At 52.0% G+C, this 20,273-nt stretch overlaps 3 protein-coding genes across 5 annotated transcripts in view; 1 reads left to right on the forward strand and 2 right to left on the reverse strand.

The window, feature by feature from the left end:
• Positions 1-710: 710 nt before the first annotated feature.
• On the reverse strand, positions 711-3,702 carry PSMD9 (proteasome 26S subunit, non-ATPase 9). The gene is made up of 6 exons (XM_087754298.1): positions 3,518-3,702; positions 3,320-3,422; positions 2,337-2,530; positions 1,756-1,857; positions 1,142-1,230; positions 711-778 (listed from the first exon to the last, which is right to left on the reverse strand). Exons 1-6 carry the CDS (start codon positions 3,629-3,631, stop codon positions 751-753), a joined length of 630 nt encoding a protein of 209 aa, XP_087610424.1. The 5' UTR covers positions 3,632-3,702; the 3' UTR covers positions 711-750.
• Positions 3,703-4,726: 1,024 nt separating this feature from the next.
• Positions 4,727-10,962, forward strand: HPD (4-hydroxyphenylpyruvate dioxygenase). The gene is made up of 14 exons (XM_087754668.1): positions 4,727-4,786; positions 5,051-5,077; positions 5,959-6,021; positions 6,842-6,946; positions 7,140-7,182; positions 7,284-7,366; positions 7,497-7,586; positions 7,713-7,816; positions 7,980-8,057; positions 8,223-8,385; positions 8,729-8,800; positions 9,524-9,646; positions 9,792-9,908; positions 10,066-10,962. The coding sequence occupies exons 1-14, from the start codon at positions 4,784-4,786 to the stop codon at positions 10,174-10,176; spliced, it is 1,182 nt and encodes a 393-aa protein (XP_087610794.1). The 5' UTR covers positions 4,727-4,783; the 3' UTR covers positions 10,177-10,962.
• A 350-nt stretch (positions 10,963-11,312) lies between these two features.
• Positions 11,313-20,273, reverse strand: part of SETD1B (SET domain containing 1B, histone lysine methyltransferase) — a 56,218-nt gene continuing 47,257 nt past the window's right edge. Inside the window, exons 14-20 of one of the 3 annotated variants that reach the window (XR_015704098.1) lie at positions 19,751-19,917; positions 19,334-19,465; positions 18,566-18,685; positions 18,051-18,188; positions 16,839-17,306; positions 12,084-12,233; positions 11,313-11,636 (exon numbers count right to left, since the gene is read on the reverse strand). Coding sequence is in view for 1 of the 3 variants with exons in the window: in XM_087754667.1 (XP_087610793.1) it covers positions 17,133-17,306; positions 18,051-18,188; positions 18,566-18,685; positions 19,334-19,465; positions 19,751-19,917 (731 nt within the window). In the remaining 2 variants the exon portion in view is untranslated. The other 2 variants (XR_015704099.1, XM_087754667.1) reach the window with 2 other exon arrangements.

Here is a 20,273-nt window from a genome sequence, read left to right on the forward strand (position 1 = left end):
TCATCCCTGAAATCCCCTCAAAGAGTTTATACACCCTAAAAACAACTACTGCAAATAAACAAATTAAAAAAAAAAAAAAGAAGCCAAATTAGGAATATTTTTATCATGACTATACAAACTAGTAAAAGTAAATCAAAGTAGAACTATAACCCCTATTCCTTATTTCGTTAACTTAAAATATTCAAGCATTCCAAAGATTCTTTCATCATGTTTAGTGACTTCAAAAGTTGTGGTAACATGGGGAAGATAAAGTACCAAACTTGCATATTTCTTGACTGTGATCTACTATTAAGGACACCAAAAAGTGCTCTGGGACTTTTTAGCCTATATTACAAGATGTTCAGTGAGGAATTTTATGGGGAGGAGGAAGAAAGAAAAGAAAAAAAAAAAAAAAAAAAAAGAAAAAAGGAATGCTCTGTTATCACCAAGTAAGAGCATTTCATGCTCTTTAGAGCCTGTATCAAGTGAAGTTTGGGTCTCTCTACAGCCTCATTCCAAACTGATACAAGGTGTATGAGATGAGAAGCCACATCTTGCAGCTCTGCAAGCTACTCCTGATGAGCCAGTGCAACTCTGAATTGCAGGCAGGCCCTGCTCTATCAGAACCCTCTTCAGACTGCGAGTCAGGCACTGACAGGTCACAGCCTCCAAAACATTTGTTTCAGCAAAAACACGCAGGGAAGTTTTCAAACCAGATCAGAGTCCAGAAAGCAGGCGCGAACTTCAGCTTTATTGTTTTCCAAGCAATGGTCATCTTTGTAAGGGAATGATATTGCAGCTGAAAAAGAAGAGGGTAGAAGGAAACGTTAAAGTCTCAGTTCTCAAGCAGGCACAGAAGATCTGACACGGCATGAATCAGACCCACCACAACCCTCCTCCACTGGTTTCCTCTACCGGACAAACCAGCCACTGAGAGGGGAGCCACTCCTCCCTGTCCTCATCTTTGACACAACTCCCCTCCCCATATCACTGTGCAAAACTGTCAGCCTCCAGCTCTCAGCTGGTACCTGCAGGTGAAGTCCATCAGAGCAGGCAGCAACACACACCGAGAGCAAAGCACAGAGCTGGCCCTGCTGCAGGAAACGTGCTCCGAGCTGGGTGAAAGCCTCATCCCCTCCTAGCAAACGAAATAGCAGCTTACCCCAGGAGGCCCTTCCCAGCCCAGCGCTTCGGAGTCAGCCCCACGTGCACTTTCTTGCCGCTGCGGATCACAGTCACACTCAGGGGTCTCTTAAAGGGAGAAAAAAAATTTAAGAAGATGGCAACTTTCCATCACCAAGTCAACCCTCTTCTTCCTTCTTGTGCTGAAGCACCCGAAGAACATCAGGCCCAGGGGAGCTCTTCTTCAGCAGTGCCCATTCCCACCCCTGCAGCTAGATGTGAAAGAAGAGAGCATTTGGTGGGGAGACATCTCCAGGCAATCTCTCGCTTCCACAATAAAGTACTTGATGACTATGGCAGCTTCTTTGGCCAGTCCACAAGGGTGGCACAGCAACGCAGCCTGCTGCTGCAGGGAGTCCCCAGGGGAGAACAGACGATATGATGCTCACGGCAAAGAGCACACACCGCTTAGCTCTCTTCTATCCAGCAGAAATTAGCTCAGTGCTGTGAGAGAACAAGCCTGCAACAGCACAGACTGAATCTGACACTGTTTCTGACATGGAAATGATGATCCCAGAGATCTAAGTTCCGTAGAAAAAGCTGTGGCTAACAGAAACAGGCAAGAGAATGCAGTTACAGCAGAAATGAGCTCACCCCTTCGCTGTGCTGCACCACTGTGGCGATGTTCTGCAGGTTCTGGAAGTTGTTTATGTTGACAGAACCAAACTCCACAATCTCATCATCGACCTGAAGTCCCTGGCCAGAGAGAGAAGAGAAATGAGCATCTGCCTTCTCCAAAGACAGGTAATATCACAGGAGCATCACCCTTCACCCAGCCATATGCAGAGAGATGTGCTACAGCACTACTCTCACCATTCAGGCAACTGAACAGCATTACACCCTCTCCACGTCCTTAGAAACGAGTAAGTACTCATTCCTCAGTCCGACTTTATGGGAGGAGAGATACTGAGGCTAGAATGGTCAGTGAGGCCTGGTGTGAGCTGTGTGGTGCAGCAATACAGCTGAGAAGTACGTACTCATCTCATTCCTGTACAGTGACTAGTCTATTCACAGGACATCCCAGTGTGACCAAAAAAAAAGAAAAACCCCAAACCTAATCAAACCCCCAAGTTATTCCCACTTATTAACAAGAGACAGAGAAAGGCATCTGCTATGTTTTCTCTCTGGGTCCAGAAGAAGCCTTCCCCACAAGCTGTCAGACCCCACCAACTTACCGAGATACTTGCAGGAGATCCTGGAGTCACCGCGTTCACTTTGGCAAAAGCCTGTGGCAGGCTCTGGTTCTGGCTCATTGCCTCAGCCAACGCCTCCGCCTCATCCTTGGCGTGCTTCTCCTTCTCTCGGGCGTGCAACTGGTGAAGAGCTTCCTCCACCTGCTTCATCAGGGCCTTGTGATCGTTCTGCAAACCTGTGGGTGACACCATTAGCGCCCAGGGAGCGGGAGCAAGTTACATCTAAGGGTTCTTTCTCTGCACACCCTCTCCTCTGCAACCGTGCAAAAAATGGTATTCTGGGTGTCCTGGATCCCAGCTGCGGCTAACAATAACCTTCTGCTGGTGTATCTGCTGGGTCCTGGTGCCAGCTCTGCTCACACGGCAGATGTTTATCGGTAGAAGTTAGACACAGAGAAAACCACCCTACAAACGCTGGTAAACAGGAGGAGGCGGGGCTGAGGCCCACGATCACCTCGAAATCGCTGAGCAGCTGAAGTCTTTTTTCCATCAAGTCACAGACTGTCACTAGCACAGAGCAAAAGCCAGCCCCAAGGACAGGGCAGGGGGGAAGCCTGGGAAGAAATAAATGCCCAGCTGTTTTATACCCAAAGCTTATTCTACAAACACCACAAAAACGCTTCGCTGTATTTCACGCGTCCCAAGCAGAATTTCAATGCCGCTGCAACAACATGCAGACAAAAGAGTTTTACTGACGAAGCCGATCCGCATCAGCGGGGCAAAATAACTGAAAAACGAACTCGGCGCAGCCCTGTTTTTCAGTTTTCGAAGAATTGCAAGGAAGGGGCAGACCGACGCGGCGCCTGGGTTACTCAGAGCTCGCCCAGCGATGCACAGGGGCGCTTGCTCCGGCCGCAGCGGCCTGCGGGGCTCGGCGCAGCCCTGACCGCTCCGGTTCCCTCCCGCCGGGGGCGAACGGTCCCGGCCCAGGGAAGGGGCCCCCGCCCGCCGCCCGCCCCGCTCACAGATGATGTTGTGCCGGGCGCTGCGCACTTGGTAGAGGTCGATGTCGTCGCGGGGAAAGCCCTCGGCGTCAACCAGCGGCTCGTTCATCCCGACGCCCTTTTGCTGCGAGGGAAGAGGCGGCCGTGGGGCTGCGAGCCGGCGCTGCGGGCCGGCCCCGCGCCCCGCCACCCCCCGCCCGCCCGCCCCGCCGCACTGACGCCCTCCAGCAGCTCGTAGCAGGCCTTGATCTGCGCCTCGATCTCGTCCTTCCTCTTCACCAGCTGCTGCACGTCGCTGACGGTGACGGGGCGGCTCCCGCCGGGCTCCGCCATGGCCGCCACCGGCCGCGCCGCGACGGCCGCTACCGAGGCTGGCAGCGGACAAAAAGGCGTCACGGGCGGAGGGGCGGGGCCGGCGACGGGAGCACCGCCCACAGGGCGGGGATCGGGCGGGTCCAATGTCGGGGCGGGGTCAGCGCCGCGGGGGCGGGGTCAGCGCCGCGGGGGCGGGGTCAACGCCGCGGGGGCGGGGTCAGCGCCGCGGGGGCGGGGCCGAGGCGGACAGCGCCGGCGTGGGGTGACAGCGCGGTGGCAATGACGTGGGGCGACACAGCCGTGACGGTGACACGTGGTGGCACGGCAGCGTCACTGCCGCAGGGTTAGAGCAGCTGTGACCCCGCCACGGGGTGCCCCTGGCCCCGCTGCTGGCCCCGCTCCAGCCCGTGCCCCAGCGCAGTGGCGGCAGCAGGCTGCGTCCCCGGGGTGCGGACACCCCCACCGCCAGAGCCCTGCGCCGCTGACACCCACCCGAGCCCCCCGCGCTCGTCCTCCCTGGCCCCGCCACCGCCCCCCGCCGCGGGGTGTTTGGGCAGCGGCGTCCCTCCGCGGCAGGGCTGCCTCCCGCCCCCTCCCCCTGCTGCTCCCACTTTTCGTGGACCCCTGCGGCGCTGGGCTCACCGGAGCTGAAGGCGGCACCGCTTGGCCCCAGGCCCAGACACCGTACGCACGGCTGGACTCTGCATGCAGCCAAAACGTCCTGGCTCAACGTTGGCCGGGACAGGACACGTCCCCGCGAAGGGGTGAACGTCCCCGGGGCAGGCGGGAGGGCTGGGGAAAAACGTGCTGCCATGGTTGCATCACCCCGCCGAGGCCCCTGCGCGGGCCCGGGAGGGTTTGCTGTGGGGTTAGCAGGCTCCCGCGCCACCGAGCCTCGCACACCTGCACGCTCACCATCCTCCACGTTTAACCCTGCTGTGCCACAGCCAGGGCTGCAAAGGACCCCAGGACGTGGCCCCGGAAAGCCACCCACGGGACGATGCTGGCGGTTCCCAGCCCAAACCAAACACATCTCTGGGTCGCGAGCGCTTCGGGTTGGGGGTGGGAGAAGGTGGAGCCGAGGAGGAGCTTCCCCCGTCCCACCACTATATTACATGTCCTCCCGGACTCCCGCTCTCTTTGCCGCTGTCACATCGCCAGGTCACAAAAATGGTGAGGGGCAGCGGATGGGAATTAAATTTCTGGCTGGGGCTCGACGGCATGGGACATCTCGGGATTAAATGGGACATCTCGGCATCCTGGCGCTGCCCATTTACTGGGTTTAATCTCTGCTTGAATTCGGACTTTTCAGTGGCTGTGCTGGAAGTCGTGCAGAAGAGTTGTTCCTCATGCACTGACCTTTGGACTCGAGCTCTCTGGGGGCCGAGGTACCTTCCTGAACTGCTAACATCTCTCTTTTCTGATTCTCTCTTTTAGACGTCTTACACAGACAAGGGAGAAAAGGTAAGAGCCGTTTCGTGTCCACGGTCCTGCCCCATTGCCTGGTGTGAAAGACCAGCCCTGTTAAATGCAAATAATATTCATTCCTTACTCCTTGATTACCTGGTAAAATCAGAAGTAAACCGGCTCTCTGGCTGGGCCACACAGGACGTGGTTCCTTGTTGTAAATCACCACTAATGATGGCAATTTTTTCTTTTCCTTTTTCTTTCTGGTTTGGGAGGAGAGCGACAAATGGGAGACGATGGGTGTTTCCCAGCCAACCTCGATGCCTAAGCAGAATCCTCATTTGTCGCCACATTTATTTCCAAATGCTGCACCTATTCGCCACTTTTTTCCCCCATAAAGTGCTCCCAAAGCTGCCGGTGCACATCGCGGCCGGGCGCCCGACGCCGCAGGCTGGGCGGGATCGTGCCTGGCTCCAGCCAGCCCCAGCAGGATGGCGGTGGGGAACGGAGCAAAGGGGGATTTGTCCCGGCGCTGGAGGTTGTGTAAGAGTGTTTGAGGGGGGAGAATTAATCTTTAACGCAGCAAGGTTCGCGGGTGGGTGTCGTGCCCTGGCCGCGGTGCCCGGGCAGCCCCAGCGCCGGGGGGGGCCGCTTGCAGGGAGCACTGGGAACACTAGGACCAACGCGGCCCCAGGCGAGCCGGGGCTTTGCACCTTCCACCCCGCAGAGTGGGCTCCTGTGGCACCTGACTGTAAAAGCGCTTTGGAAAATGGCTGTTTCGGGGCAGCAGCTGGGGTTTCACCCAGTTCATTCGGATGCATTTGCAGGCGAGGCATTTGCAGGGTCACAGCTGCCGCTTCTCCCTGCTGCAGAGATGAGCAGCGCTGTGGAAAAGGCTGCAGCGGTGGCTCTCAGCTCTGTTTTCCCCTCCCCTTTAGCCCCTGCGAGGCCGCTTCATCCATTTCCATTCCATCACCTTCTGGGTCGGCAATGCCAAGCAGGTGAGAGGCTGTGGCCAGCCGGGGGGGCGCCTGCCATGCCGGGACAGAGCGACCGCTCTGGTTATTGGCTGCTGGGGGGGCGGTTCGTCCCAGCAGCCCACCGGGTCGGGGCTGTGCCAGTGTCCCCTGAGCCCGTCCCTGGCCCAGTGCCTGTGCCCGCTGCCACGGCCTTGGCCGACGGCCCTGGGGGCCCTTGCGCAAGGCGAGGGGCGGCTGCCCGGGGGTGTGCGCAGGAGGGACCCGGAAAATGCAAACCGGCACACGTGGCATGGCTTGAGCCGTGGTCACCAGCCTGCAGAGCGACAGGGCGTCATGGTAGCCGCTCTCCATCATTCACTGCTAAAAGGCTGCTGGCAAGTTAAAAATCCCTCTGCTTCAAACCTGAGCTGCTTTTCAGACAGCCTGGCAGATGAACAGGAGATGGGCAGAAATGTTTCCCCCATCGGCAGTGGCTCCCTGTGGGCTGCCCGGCCGTGCACCCACCCTGCGCCCACTGTGCCCTGCCTGTCCCTGGCCGCATTGGGTGCGGGAGGGCCCCGGAGGCAGCGCTTCCCACTGAGTTTGGGTTTTTTTTCCCCAATATGGGCCCTTTCTCACCTCTGCTTGCTCCTCCTGGGCTGCTGGAGGGAAGCAGACAAGCTCGGCTGCTCCTTGCGCGCGCGCACACACGTGCACGCTCACGCACACGCGTGACTTGCACACACCGCAGTGGCCAGTCCCCACGGGCTGTTGGCGCTGCCCTGGCTGGGGGGAGCCCCGCTGGGACTGGGGGCCACCGGCACCGCAGCTTCACCCCGGGGCGGCTCTCTCATGCCCGCAGGCTGCATCCTACTACTGCAACAAGCTGGGGTTCGAGGAGTTGGCGTACCGGGGGCTGGAGACCGGCAGCAGGGAGGTGGTCTCACACGCCATCAAGCAGGACAAGGTAAGGGGGCTGAAGCACCTTGCAGAGGTGCTACCGCCTGGGTGGAGGTTGGGGAGAGATGAGGCAGTGTCGGGCGTGCGGGTGCTGCCAAAACCTGTTTGCACCATTAAACCCCACGCCTGCAGTGCATTTGCCCCAGCCTGGGGGCACCACCACATCTCCATCCCTCACCTGTCCTCCTCTTCCTCGCCAGATCGTGTTTGTTCTCTCATCTGCTCTCAACCCAGGGAACGAGGGTAGGTACCACGGGGGTCTGTGGCGGGAGACAGAGTGGGAAAGGGCCGTGGCGGAGCAAAGCACCTCTGCTCATGCCCACGGCTGCTCTTGCTCTGGGCAGAGATGGGGGAGCACCTGGTGAAGCACGGTGATGGGGTGAAGGACATCGCCTTCGAAGTGGAGGATTGCGACTTCATCGTGCAGGTAGGCAGCCCCTCTGCTCCCTCCTGCACAGCACCCCAAAATGGCAAGGGGAGGTGGGGAAGAGCCTGGGAACGCCTCCCTCCCGCCCGGGGGAGCTGCAGCAGGAGGGGGTCTCTCTCCTTCTGCCCAGAAAGCCAAGGAGCGTGGAGCTGTGGTGGTGAAGGAGCCCTGGGTGGAGGAGGACAAATTCGGGAAGGTGAAGTTCGCGGTGATCCAGACGGTAAGCGGCAGGGCAGCTGCGGAGGCTGAGCCCCCACACCGGAGCGGGGTCCGTGGGAGCAGGCTGGACCCGGGAGGTCTCCGAAAAAATGAGGCCACCATGCAACCGCTTTCCCCTCTCTCGTAGTATGGTGACACCACCCACACCTTGATAGAAAAGCTCAACTACAAGGGCCTCTTCCTGCCCGGGTACCACCCGCCCCTCTTCAAGGACCCCCTGCTGCCGAAGCTGTGAGTACTTTCCAGAGGGTCCCACCTGGCTCTTTGCCACCGTGTGCCAGTGGGATGTCCCACCGAGGAGCCTGACAGGTCCCCGCTGCCTCGCCCCGGAGCCCCCCGCGCTGCGGGGTGCCCCTGAGCCCAGCTGAGAGCCACCCCCGGCTTCTCCCCACAGACCAAGCGCCAAACTCAACTTCATTGACCACGTTGTGGGGAACCAGCCCGACCTCCAGATGGTCCCAGTGGCAGACTGGTAAGAGTGGGGAGGGCTGGCAGGAGGTGGGATAGAGCAGCAGCACTGCTCTGCGGGTCTCACCGTTTCCAGTGATGGTGGCTGAGGCTAATTAAGCCAGAGCAGAACTTTGTTAGTGTGGGGATGGAGCAAGGGACTTGATCATGCCCTTTGTGGCCTGGGCAGGTACCAGAAGAACCTGCTCTTCCACCGCTTCTGGTCGGTGGATGACAAGCAGCTGCACACCGAGTTCAGCGCCCTGCGCTCCATTGTGGTCACCAATTATGAAGAGACCATTAAGATGCCCATCAACGAGCCGGCGCTCGGCAAGAAGAAATCCCAGATTCAGGTGAGTGGACGCCAGTGGTTGGTCCATCAGGCCGCCGCTGCCTCAAGCAGGGCTTTGCTGAAGGAAAAGGGACCAAGGGGTCAGTGATGGGGAGCCGGCAGCCGTGCCGTGCTGTGCTAAGGTGGCTGCTAGAAAGCAGCTCTGGCTCTGCTTGGGTCTGCCAAGGGCTGCCAAACCCTGGGGGAGCTGCCGGGACAGTGCCCGTTTACCCCTGATCTCACCCCTAGTGTCTTTTTTTCATTTTGTGGTGTTCCTGAGCTGATTTTGCTTTCATGTTTTTAAGCCCACATTCAGCCTTTTGCACTGCGCTGTCACTAACGTGGTGACATTTTTTTCCCTGTAGGAATATATCGACTACTACGGAGGGGCTGGAGTCCAGCACATCGCACTGAACACCTCCGACATCATCTCGGCAGTGAGTGCAGCCCCGGGCAGCTCCCTGCCCCGGCCCGTCCTGCCATGGCACCACTCCACCTCCACCCCGGCCCGCTCCTCGTCACAGGGCGGTGGTGGACTGTGACCCCCATCGGGGTATGAGGACACGGGCAGGCTGAGCAGGCTTTGTGCCGTGGTTGTCTTACAACCAGGATTAACTGCCCAGCAAGTTGCTGGAAGGGGACCTGCCTGCACCTGCAAGCTGCTGGAAGATGCCTGTCCCTCCAGCTTAAAGCAATTGGGGTCTGCAGGGACCCTGATGGCACGTGCTGTCCTTGGAGGGTGGCTGGCGGGGAGGTCGGGCAGCCCGGGCTGCTGGGCTGAGCCACTGTGGCACATTATCCACCTTTGCCTGGGGCAGATGCTGGTCTGGATTGAGCTCAGCTGCTGTTGAGCACTTGGTTTTGGGCTCCTCTCCGGACCAAAGGCTCTCCAGAGGTATTGGGAGGTCAGGGTGGGATGAAGCATCTTTGCACGGTGGCCAACTCTCTGTATTGCCTGGAGAGGGCATCTTGGGCCCTCCCATTCCTGGTGCCCAAAGTGAGAGGGTGGGACAGGTTCCTGTGCACGATGTTGGCCAACATCATGGGAAAGTATCACTCTGCCCCCCGACACCGTCCGTCCCGGGCCATCCTCTCGGCACAAACCGCTCCACAAATGAGCCCCAAGCCCAACCCACACCAGGGTCTCCCCCGCCTTGCAGATCACCAACCTGAAGCAGCGGGGCATGCAGTTCATGGACGTGCCGTCCAGCTACTACCAGATGCTGCGGGAGAGGCTGAAAACTGCCAAAATCAAAGTGAAGGAGAACATCGACAAGCTGGCGGTGAGTCAGACCGGCCTGAGAGGGAAAAGGTTTGCCCAGGGCTGGATCAGCTTCCCAAAGTGTTTTGCAGGGATGAGGGTGATGCAGAGGGATCCCCTTGCTCCTCTGTGGGTTTTCAAGCTGTCGCCCTGTTTCTTTTCTCCAGGAACTGAAAATCCTGGTGGATTTTGATGAGAAAGGCTACTTGCTCCAGATCTTCACCAAACCAGTTCAAGACAGACCCACAGTCTTCCTGGAGGTTATCCAGCGGCATAACCACCAGGTTGGTTTGAGGATTTCATGATGATCTTGGCTTGGAGACCTCAGGGCCATCAAGTACCGTCACCCAGCCCTCTCTCAGTGCTGCTCTTTCCCAGCCGCTTCCGAGCTGACGAACCCGCTGCCTGTCCCCGTGGTCTGTAACGTTGTTGTCTCCACAGGGCTTTGGCGCTGGGAACTTCAAGTCTCTGTTTGAAGCAATAGAAATGGATCAAGATGCGAGAGGAAACCTGACCGTCCTGGAGCCCAACGGGGAGACCAAGCACATCTAGAGGATGGCAGAAAACGCCACCCTTGCCCCTAATGAGCTGATTCACAAAAGAACCGGGAAACGGCCCATGTTTTGGTAAATAGCCCAGACCTAAGTGTCATAAACCCAGGGAAGCTGCTGCCAAGTTGGAGATGTAAAAGGACTCAACACCTACCCTGACCCAGCCCCGGCGCTGCCCTCCGGTGACTTCTTGGGAGAGGGAGCGTGGGAAATAGCAAACGCTCTTAAAAAGCAGTTTAATCTGATCCAAACCACCGAATTCTTAACAAAGGGCAGATTTAAGGCATGTGCCAAAGACACGCAGCTATGGAGGAAGACAGAAGAAACAACTGGGAGTGCTTAAATTTAGCCTATCCAAAGTTTTCTGTTAATTTTAGCTATGCGGGAGGCTGGGAGAGAAAGCACGGAGGCGTTTGCCTCTCTGTGCGTCTCATTTTGTAAGATTTTATTTTAATTGCTTTTAGACTCAATCTTGAATTTGAATTTGCTGAGATTAAACACATGGTTTTAGGGTAGCTACAACATTTTGGAATGAGACTTAATCGAATTTACCTATTTCAGCCTTCCCAAGGCAATGCAGTCTGCTCTCATACCTGTAAATTCCCGAATTGACAAGGGTTGGGGTTTCTCCCGTGCCTCAAGAAGTAATTGCTGGCATTGGCAGCGATTCCTTGGCTCAGATCCCAGCTGCACACACAGAGTCCCCTCCAGGCATCGCTCTGGTGTTGTCACTGTCCTTTGCAAGGGGACTTTCCCCACCGACACAATAAAACCCTTTTCTGTCACAGCTTGAGTGCCTGGTAAGTTAACGTGTCAGGGCTGGAGCCCCTCTACCCCACGTTCACTGTGGCTGCAGGTCTAACGATCCCGAGGAGTCCACAGACCTCAGTACACGACTGCTGAAGAACATCTCAGGGTCTCTGGTGTCCCCAGGTCTCCCCACTGTTGCACATCTGCCCTCCAAAGCCCCGGTGCACCTATCGCTGCTCCCCAAATTTCCCAGCATTGAAGCTGCTCAAACCCCGAGCAGCCAAAGACCCTGCCAAGCCCCCGGCTCAGGACAGGCTCCTCGGACACGAGTCCTTCCACCAGCCCAAGCCCCTGCCCCATCCGTCCACCCTCCAGGCTGAGCCTTGCTGCCTTCTGCCCCGCGCCAGCCCTGCGAGGTTTGGCTGTCCTGCACCCCCATCCCTTCAGCCGCTGTGGTCAGCTACAGAAGCCGAGAGCTGAGCTGGGAAGTCACCTACAGCCCAGGCTCCCTCCTGTCTCCTCCATCAGCCACTCCATTCGCCTCTGCTCCGGGTATCTCTTTTTCTAAAGCTCAGAGAAGCCGCTTTGACCACCACCGCATTCCCAGCAGCAGCAGCAGCCCGCAGCGAGGGTGGGCAGGGGGCACAGGGCCGGCTCCCGGCTGTGCTTTCATCTGCATCAAACCTCAGCGGCAATCCCGGCTCCGCGCTCCTGTGAAGCACAGGTAACAGAATTCACTTCCCATTTGGATAAACTGATTTAAAAAAAAAAGAAACCAAAGGGCCTCTGGCCCCGACAGCCTTACAGCATCACCCAAACCAGCAACGCTAACACCTCGCTTTGTAGGTTAAGGGCTTTCGCTTCCATAAAGTTAAAAAAAAAAAAAAAAAAAAAAAAAAGATGTGAACTCGGAAGAATCCAGGGCAGAGGCTGCCGGAGCAGGGACACCTCACCTGCCCCAGCAGCACCACTGAGGTCGGATGGATGAGGGACACCCGGCCCCGTGGTGGCAAGGGGCCAGCGCCTGGCTGTGCTTCAGCTCTTAACGGCTGTAAGGATTTTTAATATGAAGAAAATTTTCTTGAAGTTCATAAACTTAAATCACTCACACATTTCTTTCATGCAATATAATGTTGCTTAAAGTAATTTCCTGCTCACCAGAATTAATATTTTCAGCAAACTTTGCTGAAAAGCAGTTCTTTGGAGTGCTCTTTTTCTGGATCTGGTTCTTTGAGCTCTCATGGTTCCCAGCACGGCTCTGAGAGCAAAAAGCTGCCCTGGCTATACATTAAGCACAACGTAATTTTTCTGTAAGAAAAGTCAGTATATTTATGGTTTGCTTTATAAAAGTTACTATAATACAATGGTACATAGTATTCAATTCACAAAAATATGAACAAATATATACAGCATGACACATCCACAACAAAAACACTTTCTTCAAAACAAGATACATACTGGTGACAGATTCTATATGCACAAAACATCCCTAAATTTATAAATTTGCTTAACGAAAGAAAAAGCAGAAATCCTAAATCTTCAAAGCAGAGTTGTTTTGTTAAGGAACTTAAAAAAAAAAAAAAAAAAGATTTTTTTTTTTTTTTTTTCATTTATTGCAAACCATTTTACCTGCCCCCTTTTAAAGGAGGCTCTTTATTTTCACACTGTGAATTAAAACAACCTGTTTATAGAACCAGAAAACTGCAAGGATTGGGAGCCGGGTGTTCTTCCATTTTGCTTTTAAAACTGCCCATTTGTTTTAGAGTGTCCGTTATGATGTGTTTCTTTTCACTTGGACAAATACTACAGTGGCAATTAAGGAGGAAACTCATAAAAACAAAACAAATAATTAATTGAAAAAAAAAATCCAGTTGCAAACTCGATAAATACATTTTAGGTTGTCTATTAGACTGTACACATTTCCTCGCTTGAAATAAATAGATTTTGCACATTAGGTTTCAGACTGGGGGGGGGGGGGGGGGAGAAAGAAGAAGCCTTGACTTGGCAATTTTTTGTCTTCAGTTTCTTAATGCTTCTAATTCCATCTATTTATTTGACAAAAAACATATTTATACAGAATTTACATTATACAAAGCTTGACACAAGCTGTAAATGCCACCAGCTCCTTTGCTATACTTAGTCCTTCTTCCTCCCCATCTCCTCGACATGATTTAGAGCTGGAATCTGTTTAAAAAGAACTCCAAATTACAATAGTCACTTTTAATAAATTATTTACATGCTCTTGAAGTACAAAGAAATCAGCAAAAAAATTTCAACATGTTTCTACAAGAAACAGTGTTCGAAGAGAAGATTCTTGAGTTTGCCTATGTACAGAAGATGCATTTTTTTTATACTTCAAAATCCTTTTTTCCTTAAATTTTTATTTTATACAGAAATGCACTGAAATGATCCCTGAAAAAGGTCACAAAAACCAGAACTGAAACTACTGTATACTTCGTTGGAGTTTAAAAATGTTTTGTTTTTTTTTTTCTTGTAGAAATAAGCTGCTCTATACAATATAAATATCTGCAAGATGAGCCCCTTCCCCTCCCGGACCCCGATAGTCACAGACCACTTATTGGGACCAACCTGGAATTGCAAACGGGTGTGAACCAAAGGGATAAATGAAGGTGTTGGGCAGCGGCAGGCGGGATTTGCGTGCTTCCTAGAAACACCAACCACAGAGGCATCTGCACCCTGAACTCAAGCAGGCTTCATGTTGGGAAACTAAAGATTTAAGTTATATTTCCAAAACGTGTGCACTATTCTCTCGGGTCATTTCACCTCACGAGATACAATTTTGCAGGGAGCACAGTCTATCGTCTCTCTCTTTTTTTGTCTTAGGTTTCAATTTAAGTGAAAATAAATTGGGGACAGGCTTTTCAGCGAACAAAAACCCCTTCAGTAAATTTCTCTGTAAAGCAGCACGCACTGGTGAGGTTTCTTTTTAGCCCTTGCCACCATTTCCATGGGGTGCCGGGACGCCTGTGCTGACCACAGGAGGCGAACGCTGGGTCCGATCCAGGCTGGCGTGTTAATCGCACACCTTCTGCCCTTCTCCTCTCATCTCACCCCTTTCTAAGTACAAGCCAAAGTACCTGGGAGGGATTAGAAAGGCATCTCCACGGGGCTGCCTTCCAAAAGCACGTCCGTGGCTGCAGGGCTCTCCGGCCCCGATCAGACCCCGCTGGCTTGCAGGGACAGGGCGGCCACAGGCAACTGCGGCAGCTCATGGAAATCACTAAACCAGGCTTATAATCCTCACCGTAAAATGTGCTGTTCTGGGGGACGTGGCAGTTCTGGAGCTTGAGACAGCAGCTGCACAGGGAGGACTCTGCACACCAAGATTTATGGGGAAGAAAAGAGAAGCCTCAGGTTTGGCTCTGAGACCAGACTAGCGTTATTTTTCAGAAGTGCTGCAGGTCCAACAGCTCTGTTTCCTCCTGGGGTGCTACTGGGAGCTCAGCTCTTCCAAAAACTCACATTATTTGTCTGGGATCCTAAAAAGGGGGGGGTTATGGGCAGTTTCAGAAGTACCCAAGCGATTTAGGTGCTCATGGTCTTTGGCATCCAAATCCCTTTGGTGCTCCTAAAAATGCGGTGAAGGAACCCAACCTGTAGGTCTCGTTTCAGATGACCACGACCTGCCTCCCCACCTCTCCTCAACAAAGATTAAGGCAAACTGCAGGGGCTAATCCTGTCCAGAGCACACAGATACACTGGGAAATACAAAACTGTCAGCAGGTACTTAGGGGCTGGGCCATTTGGGGTGCCTTCGCCCCCACAAAACCACTGTTAATGCGCTGGTTTGATGGACCAGAGAGGAAGAAGGCCAAGGACATCAGCAGAACTGCCGCATGCAGGGGCTTCAGTTCTGAGACACAGGAAACTTCCGTGCATTTCCAAAGATTTGAAAGTAAAAGGCCAAGCTGTAGAGGTGCCAACTGGAGCGTCAACACAACAAGATGAACCTTATTTTAAAAAAAATAAAATAAATCGAGCAGCTGGTTTAACTCCCAAATGCTCCTGCCATCGCTGCAGTTACAATCAGCGTTCAATGACAGAAACTAGTTGTGCTTCTCAGAATTTTAAGTTCTGGGTCACCATTACCCAATTGCTGGAGCGATTTATAAAGAGGGGGGGAAACAACAAAACAAAAACAAAACAAAAACAGAGATGAGACTATGGACTGTCCAATCTCAGCAACAATTTCCTCGCCCTCAGACAGAAATACAGGCGGTATTAAGGCAGCTTGTAGGTACAAGTCTGTGTTCCTGTTCTTTCAGGCCTTTTGTCTGAAGAAGAAATTCAGATGCAGAGATCTAACCTGCATTACAAGCTCTACTCCGCAGTGCGGGCCTGGCAATTGCACATAACAGCTGAAAAAAAATTCCAGGAAACTCTTTTGCAAGGTTGTAACCTCTGATCATGGAGCTGTGGTCATACAGCAATTATCACTGATTTTAAAAGGCTACAAGAATACAGCTGTGCAATTTGCTCTGTGGGGAGATGTTTAGTTATTCAGATAATCTTCCCATTTCATAGTGACATTGCAACTTCCCCTTACAAGCCAATTAAAAAGGTTTTAGTAAAACTAATCTCTACTTTCAAAGCAGGAGAAATTCAATGCAAGTTGAAAAACTGATCCTGTCTATACCTGAACAGTCGTGTAACATTTCCAGATCACATCCAAAGAAGTATTTCTTTGGTGTTTTGCCCCATTTCTAAATGGAACCTCTCGAAGAACTGCAACCTTCACCTCAGCACATCTCCAAGGACAAAATATATCAAAAAATCATTTCAAAATATGCCTTCCAAATTTAAAGAAGCATTCATTTTCATGCTGTAGATGGGGGAGGACAGGTTTGCTCCTGCAGCCTGCTCTCGGGTACACTTTTACCATGTTGTTACTGGAGGGATGGGACCACCCCAGGGCAAGTTACTGAGTAACAGAGGGAGGAGAGCGGCACGGCACAGCTCGCTCCTATCACAGAAAGCATCTCCCACATTCAAGGACAGAGCAAATACTCCACGTAAAATGCCGGAAGGGCAGGGAAATGCAGACGAAAATGAGAAAAATTAATACAAGACACACATCAGCCTGTTTCCCATCTACAGGAAGAAAATCCTGTTACAAACGTGGGCCGTAGTGTATGCTTACAAGGAGGGTAAGATTTCTACAGCGTAAACATGGGCTGAATTGTCCACTTAATTTCAGCCTTAGCCTTTTTTACATGCAAGGCAAACCGATTTCCAAGAAACAGGCATCCCCAAAGGCCGCACACTGCCACGATGCTACAGCTACACAACTGACTCGTCTTCTTACTAGTGATTGCGGTATCCAAATATTTTTCACGTACAGGTGCAGAGGTTTTGATCCCCCAATATACCAGCATGGCATATGAAAATTAGAGACGAGCCCAAGGCGCTAAGTTGAGGTCTGCAGCTGACCTGACTCTTCCCTGGGTGTCTGGCTTAGGGGACTTGTTCAGGCTCATCCCTAATGAAAAGGCAGGACAGTTCACCTATAGTCTCGTTGCAGACACATCTCCATACATACACGCACCCAAGCACACGCACACACCCATTCACACACCCTCAAGCCTCTGGCTTGCTCTGTAACATCAACCTTACATTTATTTACAGCTTACTCTGAGAAATCTGTGCAATTTCAGCCAATCAAGCTCCCAACAAACCCTATATGGCATTTTCAGTCTCTGCTTCACATTTAAACGTTGAATGTCTTTTTCAACCAACAAAACTGATGAGAAAAAGGTAGCAGCATTTATGAAAAGATGAAGGTTTATAACAACAATTAAAAAAAGGTACCATTATCCCATTACGGAGCATTAATGTAGGGACTGAACAGAGAAGCTAGTGTTTGGATAGACCATGCCACAAAACGGTAGTCACCTTTTTGTGTGCGTGTTGGATCTGAAAAGGAAAGAGCACCTGAAACATGAACAGTCCTCGTAAGCATGTGCGCTTTTTGCTTTCATTCATGATCCTGGCAGAAGTGCGAAACTTGCTTGGTTTTTTTCTTCTCTTTTTTCCCCCTTCTTTTTTTTTTTTTTTCTTTTTAAATTTTTTTTCTTCCTTTTTTTTTTCTTTTTTTTTTTTTCCTCTTTTTTTGGCAAAGTGCAACCACACCTGGTTACCACAGTTTTGACATGGCCGAAGGTGCAAGTGTGACGAGAAACCTCGAGTTCAGTTCAGGGTTCCCCTGCAGTTCTCAGAGCCACATAGACATGGGATTTTTACATCCTCAATTGGAAACTTGTAGTCATAGGTAATTTCCTCATTCACATTGATGTGCTGTTTGGAGTAGATGACGATCTTCTTTTGAGACTCCACCGTGATCACTTTAGCATAACAATTTGGCTGCAAGGGTGACAGAACAGGCAATGATTTAGGCTCCTGATGGCCATGGCTTCCCAGCCTCCACACAATTATTCCAAGCTAAAATAGAGCAGGGCAGACCTTTCCCTAGATAGCCTCAGCCATGCTTCCAGAGCCTGGACCCAGGGGAAGCTGAGAGAAGGCGGCGTGAAGCCAGAAAACAGAGCAGCCCTCCTTGTGCTCCTCCAAAATATCCACATTCTGGTCATTTGTGGTGCAAAAGAGCCTGGGTGATGCTCCACCAAGTTTGTCACAGGCTAAGAGCAGCTCAACTAATGCTTAATAATTTGGTCAGGCAGCCAAGTCTTTAAGTGTAGACTGCAGCACAGAGCAGAGGGGAAAGGAGCTTCTCTACCTGCCGGGGCAGAGAATACTTCTCCCATGTGGACACGAGAAGGAGACTGTTCCCACAGAATAACAATGCTAAAATTTGGTTTACGGAAATATTTGTTAGATATGTTTGAACAGTGTCCCTCAGGGTCCCCTAACACAGTCAGGAGGATTCTGAGTGCACTCTGTCTCGCTGCGTGTTTCATTTCTCAGGTCTCTCAAATCTCTTTACGCTAGTTTAGACTCTGCTTTGATCTGCTGCAGCTCATTAACATTTAATCATAACCCTGTGACCCCCTGCTACTTCTGAACACGGCCCCAATCAAAGTTAGCAAGGACTCAATGGGTTTATCAGTATGTCAGAGTACAATTATATGCAAAAAACATGATACTTACATTGCAGCTGTGATTAATAAACCTGGCAAAGTTTCCGCATTTCGTGGCATCGATGATGGTGTCATGATCGACTCTGAACATGTAACTGCTTCCGATGCCTTCATCCTCGTATCGCTTTTCACGCATGTCAGCAATGACCTACAGAAAACCCCACGTGTTGTGTCAGGACATGCCACAGAAGTGATTTGTGAGCAGAGATCTACACAACGCTCACCTGAGCTGTGCTTGTGCCACTCAACAGATATATGATCCCAAACACCCCCAGAGAACACAGACCTAGCTGAAAACACAGAAGTTCAGGATGGGCTTCTTGAGAGCTTATCTCCTAATGATTTGAGTGATTAGTTTCTATGGGTTGTTGAAAATCCCGCCCTTGTACCTCCAAACCACATGCCAACCTCTGCCTAGCTCATGTAGTTAATGCCTTACAGGAGGGACTCCAACCCCAGCTGTCATACTCGAGCACTTCTTTCAGAGATGTTTTCTGCTCAGATTTCACCCACAGTCCAGCTTACCTGCCTGATGTTCTGACCCACGTATTCAATCACCATCTCATCAGCTGCAATGGGCTCCATAGCAAAAAGGCCCCAGTCATGAATGTGGCTCTTACAGAATTTTAGTTTTTTCTTCCGGAACTGCATGAAGAAAACACCCCAAAACCCCAACCCCAAATTAGCCACAGCACAGAGAGGGAAAGGCCTTCCCTGGGTCCAGCATCCACAGCCACAAGCAGTGCTGGGGTACTTTAACCCCATTTAGTTTCCTTCTGTCTTGCGGTGGCAGGAAAGGCAGGACAGAGGTCATAGGAGGTCCCACAGAGTTGCAGTACTTGGGTTTTTACCACTGACCACACACTGGGGAGAACAGACCCTCTGAGGCCATCGGTCTCCGTTGTACATAAACGTCATGATGGTTCTGACTAGGGCTCAAGCTCTGTAATCACCATATACTTATTTATAGCCATTTATCAGCCAGCTCACGTGTCTGCTTCTCACAAGCGAGCACACTGGACTAAGTGTCATCTTTTCCCTGTGACTGCTCCATTCCTATTTCTTCAGGTAAGTTATTTGTATTACACGTTGTATTAAGTTGTACTGTTGTATCAAGTTGTATTACATGGAAGTACAGCAGAGCCAGGTACCATTCTTCTGGCACACACAGTGGTGCCCAATGCTGAGATGGCCATCACCACGGTGAGACCAAACCGGCACAAGGCCCCGTCCTGGCCTCAGCCTGCTCCCAAGCAGCCCCTGTGCAAAGCAGCAATCCCCAGGGTGACCTACCTTGAGCTGGTTGAACTTGAGCAGGTCACTGTCACAGCTACCAGTGAAGGAGGAGAGGAGCCTGCGTTGCTCTGACCGCCTCTCGGAGCCAGCCCGGGTGGAAGCATGAGGTTGGGCAGGGATGCTCATACCCTGAGAGGACAAATGGGTGATCAAAGCTGACCCAACACCCTGCAGCCTCCCTGTGAGCAATCCCTTGTGCTACAACACATCACCGCAGAATGCATGGCCTCCTAAAACATCCCACATCAAACACTAACACCTCCCTAGCAGCTCCTGGATGACCAACTCAACACAGGCATAGCAACAGCTTCACCTCCCTCCTTGCCAAAAGGCAGAAAGCACCCACCATGCGTGACACCGTGGAAAACCAAATCCCATTCACACTCCAGCAGTCAGCAAAGGACATGTCCTCACCTGCGTGTCAGCTGGAGGCTCCTCCGCAAAAGCTCGGCTATTGTTGAGGTATTTAAGTTTGTCCTTCTTATCAATTTTGTAATAGCCTTCACTTCGTGCACAGCCTGTCACGTGCTCCCGCATCCCATCATCCCGCTTCTTTTTCTTGGGGGTAGAAAAGCTAGTAGGTGGAAAGAAGTTAAGGAGAAACACAGCCACCCGTGGATATCACACAGAACTTGCTACTGCTACATGGAGCTAACGCCGGCAGCTTGGAAAATTAGGAAGGTTTGGGGGGCTTGAAAAAAATAACAATAGTATTGAAAAATAAAAAAAACATCACTGAAGCCCACATGCCTACAGGAAAACCAAGCACAGTCTTTCCTTCTTAGCTGCATGCTTTGGGAAACTAAAGTAAAGAGAGAATGAAAATCTAAACATAAAAAGGTTAAGCTGTCAAGAGAAACCTGTTTGAGAAAGGATTTCCCCACAGCACCCACTATGTACACAGACAGCAGCTGCCCAGCCATCTGGATGTACCATT

The sequence above is a fragment of the Nipponia nippon genome, unplaced genomic scaffold (genome assembly GCF_047370975.1).
Source record: "Nipponia nippon isolate SJK-2023a ecotype South Korea unplaced genomic scaffold, ASM4737097v1 scaffold_18, whole genome shotgun sequence".
Lineage (NCBI taxonomy): Eukaryota > Metazoa > Chordata > Aves > Pelecaniformes > Threskiornithidae > Nipponia > Nipponia nippon.